Source organism: Schistocerca serialis, unplaced genomic scaffold, assembly GCF_023864345.2.
Source record: "Schistocerca serialis cubense isolate TAMUIC-IGC-003099 unplaced genomic scaffold, iqSchSeri2.2 HiC_scaffold_863, whole genome shotgun sequence".
NCBI classification, from domain to species: domain Eukaryota; kingdom Metazoa; phylum Arthropoda; class Insecta; order Orthoptera; family Acrididae; genus Schistocerca; species Schistocerca serialis.
In genome coordinates this window covers 934,233-945,703 of record NW_026048478.1, presented here as the reverse complement: position 1 = coordinate 945,703, position 11,471 = coordinate 934,233, and the positions used below count along the sequence as shown (strand labels likewise).

Genomic DNA, 11,471 nt, shown 5'->3' with positions numbered 1-11,471 from the left:
CTGAACAGCTATTGACAGATTAATGGGCATCGAAAACTACTTTCAAATGCGTTGCTGACTTATTTAGACGGTCTTTGCAAATGGTATTTTTGGCAAGCCAGCAAAATTTTTAACCAAAATGAATTACTGTTCTGTAATAATCTCTTGTTACAGCATAGTTAATTTTATTTGTTGCGTCGAAGTAAATGACTCTGTCAGGTGTTCCACAAGAAACAAGTTTCTGTTTGCAGGATTATAAGTGTTCTAACTACTGCTTTTTACTGAAACAAATATAAACTATGAATTAATTGGTGATGAAGAGCGACACTTGGGCAGAGTATGTCCAGCCACCACCGCATAATCATTTCCCTAATAGAATACTGTAGCATGCAATTATTAATGAGACTGCCATAAGTAAATTGTTGTACTTATTTGGATATATATATATAACTGCAAAGTTCATTACTGAAAAGCATTAAAGAACTAAATTAAAATTCAATTGTTAGTTAAGAATAACAGCTCACGTACTGACAACAGTGACATGAAAACACTCATATTCTTGATCAAGTGTAACCAAGTTTTACGAACTGTTGTAGATTCTCACAAATTCAAGGAAGGAAAATCGGAAGTATTGATATGGCAGTATGGAAAAAGGTTAATGAACTTTCGTTTTACTGAACATTGTCACCTCAATTTCAATTCAGTAAGACATGTTCACCTATTAGATTTCATTTTTAGTTACAATGATGACAATCATTACATTTCTGTGGCGTTACAATATTACCGAGATTTGAAAATAATGTCATAAGTTTTTGGTGCAAGGGTAACGCCCTCAAGAGTAGAATACTTCAGGTTAGTACTATCAGCTGGAAGCAGTTGAAATTTTTGCAAGATTCCGGTAAACATTTGAAATAAGCAACATTTTGCCAAATGCTCTCCCAAACATCGACGACGACCTGAAAGAAAAATCGAAGTTGTCAGGTATGGATCACAAATTACCTTACCATAACTCATTACATTGTCAGTAACTCACCAAGACCAAATGGTAAGAACGCATCATCCTCTCTAAACTTCCCAGCTTCAGTAATGAAACGCTCTGGTCGATACACTTCGGGATCACCCCAGTGGTCTTTATCCATATGAAGCGCCCAGATATTTACCAGGACAACTGTATTCTGTATAAAAAAAACAACAGTTGCTTCAAGTTAATGTCTGATTAAAGTTAGAAAGCAATATAAACTTCTGTTTTTAAGTACACATTAGAGATAGCAGTGTTACTTTTGTTGATATTATTTTTCAGCCTATAATTAACAGTATAACTGAAATGTTTTGAATTTAAAAATTTGTATATATACTACCCAACCTACTTTGAAGCTATATCAGGACTCTTCCGTACATTCCAGTTCAAACTAACGTTAGCACTGCACATTTACAGGGTATGGCCTCTTAGAGGCAGGCCCATACTTGTGCATTAGTAATGGTTGTCCATGGCATAGTAGTCAGTTTTTCAGCAAATGATCCAATTCTAATTAATGAAGTTACGACGTGTTGACCTTCCAGGAGGTGTTTTATTATTTTAATGCTTTTCTGAGCATTGTAAAAGTGTAAATAGAACGTTTATTTTGCATAATTTCAACCACAGGAAAAGTTCTATCGTACCACATCTCGAAATCTGAGTCACATTTTTTTTCGTAAGAGGCACCGATGCATATCGTTGCCCACGCGCGCGTGCGCGCACACACGCGCACACACACACACACACACACACACACACACACACTAGCAAAATAGAAACAGTACACTGACCAAGTGCAAGAAGTTTAACATAGAGCTGTCTGCAACATCCAAGGTGTCGTGGTTGAATGGTTACGGTGTTGAACTGCAAAGTAAGTGAGCTCTGTTCAAAGCTCCGTCACCCTAATTTTTCCCCCGCTGTATTCAAATTTGTGTCTGTGTCGTGCTGTAACGTCCGTTTGTATCAGTGAGGTGTAAGGAAGGGACCTACAACGAAAGTTGATTCTGCACAACTGCTCGATTAGCAGTCGAAAGGGAGTGGCTTTCGAACGGGAATTGCAAATGACAAGGCGACAATTCAGCCGAACACTCCACCGGACAACACGTCTGATGTGCATACATGGCGTTAGTGGCAGTACGTGTGTCACATGACAGGATTATCTTCTCGACGCACCTAATTTGTACGCCTAGTGATTGACTGAGATACGCCTCCTTGCCTGAGTTAGGTGTTCGTATGAATGTGTATGTGATCATTAAAAAAAAATAATAATAATAAAAAAAAAAAGATGATGAAAACATAATAGTTTGTTACATATGCTGCAACAAACGAACGCAACAGTTTCACATTGACACATTTTCTCTGTGCTCTGACAATAGATATGTTTTTAGCGTTTTTGAAGTTGTGTTCCGTTTTGGAAGTTTTGACCCTTGAATTCCTTTGTTGTAACATAGTTGACACCCGTCTATTTGTTGTTTTCATTTCTGTGAGGCGTTTACGTGGTATCCCGCCTGCTCTCACTATCCATCACATTTGTTCACGACGGTAATTTATTCTTACCACTTCACTCATATTCTATAACCAGTGTCTGGTATGACAACTGCTAAGACTACAGAAAGAGAACAGACAGCTCTATGACAGGACGGACAGTTCATAATGTTGTAAAAAAAATAAAGGAAAATAAATCGCATGATAGAGTTTCGAACACGGCTCTTCCTCTTTCTAGTCCACCACCATGACGCCTTAACCACGACGCCGTTGCTTTTCCAGTTCGCTCGATGTTTCACTTGTTAAGCTAGGACAGTCCACTGTTTCTATTTTGCTTCTTTTTACAGTTCAGTACACCTTCTTCCCATTTTCATGCTTCACCTGTTATCAGTTTTTAACGGACTATCCACTGTGTCATCTTACCAATAAATCTGAAGGAGATGAGATGGGACGTTTCCCTTGTAATTACGGAATCAGGTGCTTAATTTTAACCTGTGGGAGATTCAAGAATCAAATTCCCGATGTTACAGTTTATGAAGTATTCCCCATTCCCTTTGTACAGTTTGAACGATTGACACCTTAAGTTTAGAACCCAGCCGGCCGGAGTGGCCGTGCGGTTCTAGGCGCTACAGTCTGGAGCCGAGCGACCCCTACGGTCGCAGGTTCGAATCCTGCCTCGGGCATGGATGTGTGTGATGTCCTTAGGTTGGTTATGTTTAATTAGTTTTAAGTTCTAGGCGACTGAGGACCTCAGAAGTTAAGTCGCATAGTGCTCAGAGCCATTTGAACCATTTTTAGAACCCAACAGCTCACTTTCCCTAAGTTTAAAGTAGTGGGGTATTCAGAAATGTACATGTCCTAAATTTAAAATGGTAAAAAATTTTTAAAAAATCACTTGTCTTAAGTTTAAAATGTGGTGGAATTCAATAAGAATCACTGTGGACATTTATCGCTGGTGCAGCCTGCACGCTTATCAAATAGTTGTAACTACTTTTCACGCATTTGCCACTTGCGCCGGTCCGCTTACAGAACTGCCAAGTCCACCAGGTGCCTCGTCTGCACAGTGCTATTGCATCTCATGCCGAGGACAGCTTCCGCGGCAATACCTGGACGCTCCACATGCCAGCAACGAAATTCATCTTCGGGAGTCTAGTGTGGAATAACTGTAAGGTTACGAGAGCAGCCGGTGCACTGTGTGACATAACGTGGGGCAAGCATACCGAGCCGACAAACAGGAGCTTGTCTATTGTGATGTGTCTATACCTAAAGTTTGGAATGCATAGTGTCCGATATGGGCTGTTCCCCCGCACACAGTCGGTTACATGATTTCACACTCAGCCATACACTAATTGTAGAACAGGATGTGACTGTTGTGCTTGAAGGACATGGTGTTGCGATGAAGTGTATGCGACGTTTGTGGGAGCTAATTCAGATCTTTCAGTCCTCTGGAACGCGTCGCTATTAACGTTCCAATGTAGCAAATCTGTTTCCAGCACCTGCCACACCATCATCTAGGAAGGGATTTCAAGGGGATGAAAATGCAGCATAAAAATCGTATAGTGACTGCTATGAGTAACTGCAGTTCTGGTATGCCTTTTAGATCCAATATATAGTTGATTCTGTGAGACACAAACACTGACGCATATGGCATCAGATGGAATACACACTAACCTCGAGAAGTTGAAAATAGGTCGTCAGTAAAACGTGTTTCCTGGTTTGTGATAAAAGCACTGATAATGTGTTAGACATGAATTAGCGCCATCCAACAATCCTTAGGTCGAAATGTTAAAATAAAATCAACAGACCAGTACTACAATGGTCTGTTGGAAACACGCTTATAAGCACTGTAGATATTTTCCTCACAATATAGATGAAGTTACTTGACAGAGTACGTGGCTGGTTATACAGACACCACATGATGTCATTTGGTGCATTGGCTGCTGTCGTATGGAACAGGAGAGTTGTTCTGCAACATGCGCTGTGTGGAGACTTGTAGAGCACCTATGTAGATTCGATTCTGAAATAGACGCTGGTAGTGACACTGAGACGAACGCACCTAACATCAAAAGTCAGAGCACATAAAGAAGACAACTAATATGGTGAAATATCGCGTGCAAAGTGGAATCGTTTGTACAGAAATCCGAAACCGTTCAAATGTGTGCCGGCCGCGGTGGTCTAGCGGTTCTGGCGCTGCAGTCCGGAACCGCGGGACTGCTACGGTCGCAGGTTCGAATCCTGCCTCGGGCATGGGTGTGTGTGATGTCCTTAGGTTAGTTAGGTGTAAGTAGTTCTAAGTTCTAGGGGACTTATGACCTAAGATGTTGAGTCCCATAGTGCTCAGAGCCATTTTGAACCATCGTTCGCCCGCATCTCGTGGTCGTGCGGTAGCGTTCTCGCTTCCCACGCCCGGGTTCCCGGGTTCGATTCCCGGCGGGGTCAGGGATTTTCTCTGCCTCGTGATGGCTGGGTGTTGTGTGCTGTCCTTAGGTTAGTTAGGTTTAAGTAGTTCTAAGTTCTAGGGGACTTATGACCACAGCAGTTGAGTCCCATATTGCTCAGAGCCATTTGAACCATTTTTGAACCATCGTTCAAATGTGTGTAAATTCCAAAAGGACCAAACTGCTGAAGTAATCGGTTCCTAGACTTACACACTACTTAAACTACCTTACGCTAAGAACAACACACACACCCATGGCCGAGGGAGGACTCGAACCTCCGGCGGGAGTGTCCGCGCAGTCCGAAACCGTACAAACAGTCAACCACGCTGAGAAAAAGTTAAAAAATCGTAACATCCACGTCACCATCGTGAACATATGAGCGGAATAGAGAAAGGGTTGTGAACATGGGGGAAATGCGGAAGAAATAAATACGTAGGGGAGTGGCTTCGAACATATAATTTCAATCATTTAGTGATGCTTCATCTCTCGAGTGCACTGTGTTTACGTATTTAGTTGGTGATATATCTTTGAAATTTCTGGAACTCTCGAGGGTGATACTGTACACAGTTTTCACGGATTGCAAACATGCTTCAGGTTTTCGCCAACGTCTATGGTAAGCTTCAATCATGTCATCTGACACAGTTCTTTATAGATTGTACTTACAAAAATGGACTGTTATCAATAGGCACATCCCTGACCAGTGTGATGATAGCGAACATCTGACGTGTGCAGAACAACAGTGTTTGAGGTCTGAACCCAACAGTATGCCGCTGATTTTTTAGTAACATGAAGAACAGAACATATCTCACTCGCAGTAACTTCCAAAAAACCGTGGGCATAATGATGACAGAATCTCACCAAATCCTGTCACTGACTCAAAATCACTACAGATATGAATCTGAACAACATGGTTATGTCCAGACTACTTGCAAGTCTACCAGATGTGATGGACAAGATGGCTTTGGGAGTTTGATACAGCGTTTCGCAATAGGGCATTCCCTGCAATTTATCTATATGTATAACTGCAACCCTCTACACCAGACAGCACACAGTCAACGAAGCGGATAGCAGGAATGTCATGAGCGCCGGTATTAGATTACCGTTACGATAAACTACGAGGGTTGGAACTTAAATAGTGGCAACTATTTATTCACAACCGATACAAAAGAGTAACATGTCTTCGCCTGTCAATGTCCTTCAAAATAGACCGCTCTATTGGCACCATCAACAGAAAAGGCTCTGCTATAGGTATACCACGCCTTCCACATCGCTGGCAACGGGTTATACACAACGCTGGTGACTACTTCGAAGCACAGTAACAAGTGAAAACATATAACTCTTTTGTATAGGTTGTGAAAATTATTTGGCACTATGTAAGTACTCCCGCCGGAGGTTCGAGTCCTCCCTCGGGCATGGTTGTGTGTGTTGTTCTTAGCATAAGTTAGATTAAGTTGGTTTAAGTAGTGTGTAACCCTAGGGACCGATAGTAGTAGGGCAACCTATGCGTCACGACACGCTGCATTGTTGCCAAATTTATTCAAGATGGCGGCGATGACGTCATCCAAGATGGCGGCATGTAGACTTGGCAACAGCACATGACGTCATCCAAGATGACGCCTTTTGGCGGGAAAATAGGCCAATTGTGCTATGTCCGCTAACCTAACCTCCAGAAAAAATGGAGGGAATTTTGAATTTTGGCGGGAAAATAGACCAATTGGGCTACATCCACTAAACTAAGCCTCCTGAAAGAATAGCCCCGAAATTCAAATTCCAACAAGATAATGCATGCAAAACCGTACTTGTCCTTATTATTATTCATTATTATTGATTATCATTTATTAACATTCATTATCATTCATTATCATTTATTATCGTTTATTATTATTTATCATTATTGACCTGCCTCCACTACAAAATTCCCTCCAAATTCAAATTCCAGCACAATAATGGCTGCAAAACCTTACTTTTATTTATTATTATTCATTATTATTCATTATCATTTATTAACATTCATTATCATTCATTGTCAATTATTATCATTCATTTTCATTTATTATCATGTGTTATTATTATTATTTATTATTATATGCCTACCTCCACTAGAAAATTGCGCCAAATTCAAATTCCAACACGATAATGTCTCAAAAACAGTACTTCTATTTGTTATTATCACTTATTATTTAGTCAAGATGTCCGATTTTCTCGGCGAGAAAGCCATTTTCCTTACATCCATAACAAAAATCTATTACAAGTTCAAATCCCAACACCATAAACGATGACACGTACGAACTTTCTCCGTCACTTATCTTTTTTTACTGGTAACCTATCAGAATCACGTCAAACAATGAAGTGTACTTATTCTAACCTAAGTCACATCCTTTGATTGTGCAGGGGGGAAGGGACTGAAGTCTTTATTTCAGACAGTACCGTCATCACTTGTTCTCCAACAGAGTTAGTACACATTCTAGAGATCGCAGTCCAGCCGCCACGAGGTCCCCAGTCCAACTGAATTAGTTCATATGGTCGCCGCCGACCCACACCGGACGGCGCGCCACCGGCAAGCGAGTGGTCGCCTCACGTGATGGCCGTCGGATGCGTCAGTGCCCGGTGCTGGTGCGGCGACCCCTCATGTCACAGCCTACTGTGGATCGATATGGTGTGCTAAGCTCCAAGACTTGGTTACATCTCGAGAAATGTGGTGCACTAGGAGGGGTTGGGACTAGGAAAGCTCTATTCAGTCAAGAGAGGTGAAGCGTAGCTATATTCGTCTGCTCGGTTGAGGATTAATTGGGTAGCGATGTTGCGGGATAGGCTGGTCAATGCCGAGGTGAGGACGGTCTTTTAACATAGGAGGGCGAGACTGCTCTGTGACCGCCAAACGCAGAGAGATTGATCGAGTACTATGCGCGAGATATCAGAAATATGTATAGCGCTGTCTGGTATACTTGGATCGTTTATATGTGTTCTCGAATTAAGTGTGAATGGACGTACTGAGCAGTCATCTATCAATGTTCGCAATGATACTTGCAAAGTAGACGAGGTATGGTTTAGCTATCATACTGAAATTAGGAAAACATCCTGTCACATGATTGTCCATTGTTGGACTTGCTGTAAAATGTTTCGCGATATCAGTTGTGATGGATAATATTACAGTAGATCCGTGGTGTCTTATCCATACCATCAGTGCATTGGGTACCACATAATGATTGAGTGACAATGCTTCTATGAGTTGGGGAAGAAATTTTGGTTGATGGACCGCTACTTCTGAGGTTGCTAGCACCGCAAACGGTGATCCAATACTTGTGGGCAAACTGAACAATCACTAGGGATGGAGGGCAGAGTTATCAGCTATTGGGTCATTGCGACATATGAGTTTAAATGTAGAGGCCGTCAATCACTTTCGGGGGGGGGGGGGGAGGGGTAGTTTGGATAGTCGCCACAACGCCACCAGGCTCTTTTAGTTTCGTTGTGTTGTAGCTGTCCTTTATTTAAAATTATTCAGTGTTATGCTATCGACTGTAAGAATATGATTTACAAGGTGCAATGTACAGTTTCCTGTGAGAGGCCGTGCATCAGTCCGTGTTAATGTCTGTTTAGAATCAGACACTGACTTCGAAGTCGCGGCAGAAAGACGAAATGCTCGGCAGTGTGCAAAAGCGTATTAGAAAACACTGTTCGAACAAGGGCGAGAGGCAGCTTCTCATTCGCTTAGAGTATGGGTGATCAAACTTTAAAGGGGTCTCTGCAGCGTGTGTATATTTAATATGATCTTGTTCATATAGGCATCTGCAGTTTGAGGTGTCGGACTTGGCGAGCTGTTAGGAATTCTTGGATGGTCGCACTTTGAGTTATTCGGGGGAGTATTGTGAATTCCGTTTGTCCGTGCTGGAGGTGGATCGCATTGGTACTTTCGTGACTTTTTCACTGATTGGTACTTGTACCTAGTTTGAGGCGAGCAACATTGCGCGCATTTCTGGCGAATGGTCAAAACAAGGTCCTGTTCTAGTAACTGAGATCGTTCTGTTTATAGACAGGTTGCAGAAGGTAATACATATATGTCTTTCTCCGACTTAAATTGCAGAGATCAGATGGGTGAAGATAAATGCATACTCATCTATGCCTAGAAAGGGAGAATGCTTTTTTATTATTAAGTGAGCTTTGGCAGGAGTGAATATGGTTTTATATATGAGAATATTTCAGATTTGTGAGTGGATATTGTCAGCGAAAGGTGAATGACGTCGGGTTCGCTGGCTGGGGGAGAGACAGTGTTAACATGTCGAGTTGGAGATGTGGGGGAGGATAGAGATATGCGCTATTCAGGAATCCATTTGTGCAGTATATGTGGTTAGACAATAGCTGGAGAGCAGGTGTAGAGAGAGCCCACTTTGGCATGCTGGTCCTGGGGTTGAGTGGACGGCTGTTTAGATGGACAGATATGTGGCTTTGAAATGTCGCCGACGGCGCTCGCATTTCCGGCGAATGGTCAAGACAAGGTCCTGTTGCAGTAAATGAGGTCGATCTGTCTCTAAACAGGCTGCAGAAGGTAATGGATATGTCTTTCTCGGACTTAAATTGCAGATATCAGATGCGCAAGGATCTGGAAATGGGATCAGCTGAACGATGTGTAGGGTGTGACTAAAGCCAAGTTGGAATTGTACTGTATCATGCAGGTTCTGTTAGGGTGAGAATTTGAATTTGCAAATGAGCTGAGAAAACACGAAAGAGAGCGTTAACTATTTACGGGGGGCAATATACAATTTCGGAGAGGTTCACTGGGCTCTTATTTTTTTTTTTTTTTTTTTTTTTTTTACATAATATGATGATTGTTTTAGATTGTGAGGGGAGGGCAACACTGGGATGTGTGTGGACGGTGTGTGTGTGTGTGTGTATGTGTGTGTGTGTGAACTCGCTCTCGGGTATTCTGACAACAGACGTGAAGGTGGAGATGTGTCGCAAATAGGCCGGCAAGCTATGGAATGCGAGCTTAACATGTGTGTTGGATCGCACTGAGTCAGGACGGTGACAGACGACGCACGCGACCTGGCTTGGATAGTAGTGTTCGGCGCCTAGGTGATATGAATTTCTCAGGTGTTAGGTGTGAATGCGGCTGTCATCAAGTCATGTTTGAGGGGTCGAACAGAGACCTTTGAGTGAATTGAGAGCTGTCGGACGTGTGACTTATTGTGGGACAGTTTCAATGCACGCATCTGTTGAGTTATTTTGCTATGCGTTATTTGGGCACATTACGAGTACTGATGATGTTTACTGTTTGTGTACTGCATTATTTAGGAGCAGATTGATATTGTGCACTGAAATTAGGAGCTGTTTGCGTGTCTGCCGACTGTGCAACATGACACCAGGTCCGTCATGGCGAGTGTTTTTTGTTTGAGAGTGATAGATATACTCGATGCCTAAATAAAATGTACGTTAAGTATTTGTGGGACGATATAGAATATGAGAGAGTTCGAGTTGGTTATTATTTTTTCTACTTGGAGGTTTTGTTAGATCGAATTGCTGAGGCAAGTAGCTACAGAAGCGCGAGGGCTGTGATTGCAGCATATCTCCGTCTCTCAGCGGTTAACTCATGGCGAGTGTTTTTTGTTTGAGAGTGATAGATATACTCGATGCCTAAATAAAATGTACGTTATGTATTTGTGGGACGATATAGAATATGAGAGAGTTCGAGTTGGTTATTATTTTTTATACTTGGAGGTTTTGTTAGATCGAATTGCTGAGGCAAGTAGCTACAGAAGCGCGAGGGCTGTGATTGCAGCATATCTCCGTCTCTCAGCGGTTAACTACAGGGCGGCGAACGATGTTCTCGGCTTAGATACTGGAGGTGTGCTCTGGCCATGTCCTAGACCGTGTGGATTGAACAAGAGCATTCGTGACATAGTTTAGCTAGAATATTTACAGAGGAGTATGTCCGATGCGAGTATAAAGGTCCATGCTGTGATGTGGGCGGTCTCGCGCTCGTGGTGTGTGAGAGAGGCAAAGCCGACGATTTTGAATTATCACAGGTGACTTAGGTTAGTGGCTTCGTTTGCCACAATTTTCTTGTGTTGGTGGCGGAACACGAACTGACCCGCAGAATTCAAACTTGGCTTATTTCTATAGAAAAAATGTGATATACTTTAGTAAACGGCAGTACACATTAGTACATGTTAGCCGACGAACATGGGTGGATAAGGGGCCGTGGTGGTCGGTAGGGGCTTTAACTATTTCATTCTGAGTCCAGGTGGGCGTGGCACTATAGGAAAATTGATTCCCGGTCTAGGTGGACGTGGCAGTTTTCCGCATCAGAGAGGTTAATTAATTGATCAATTTAACTAAGTAGTCATGAGAACTTTCTTACATTCACTTGCGGAGGTACTAAGCTCGGCGCGCGCAAAGGCTCACGTGTACGGGCGTGTGGTTTCGCGACGATCTTCGATTAGGTAAGTGCAGAATGTGGATTGAATAAGGAGAGTCGGTTGATCGATTAACTTAGCGATTGATGTCGTGGCGAGCACATGTGCTGGACCACCTGTTGTGGCGTCATGGCGGATTCCACT

The 11,471-nt window shown here is 42.5% G+C and overlaps 1 protein-coding gene across 1 annotated transcript in view; it reads right to left on the bottom strand.

Moving 5' to 3' along the window:
* Positions 1 to 759: 759 nt before the first annotated feature.
* The window catches only part of LOC126452440 (methyl farnesoate epoxidase-like), a 217,144-nt gene continuing 206,432 nt past the window's right edge, over positions 760 to 11,471 (bottom strand). The window contains exons 8-9 of the mRNA XM_050091070.1: positions 1,013 to 1,154; positions 760 to 935 (exon numbers count right to left, since the gene is read on the bottom strand). Of these exons, the coding sequence (XP_049947027.1) occupies positions 760 to 935; positions 1,013 to 1,154 (318 nt within the window). The remainder of the gene's footprint in view (positions 936 to 1,012; positions 1,155 to 11,471) is intronic.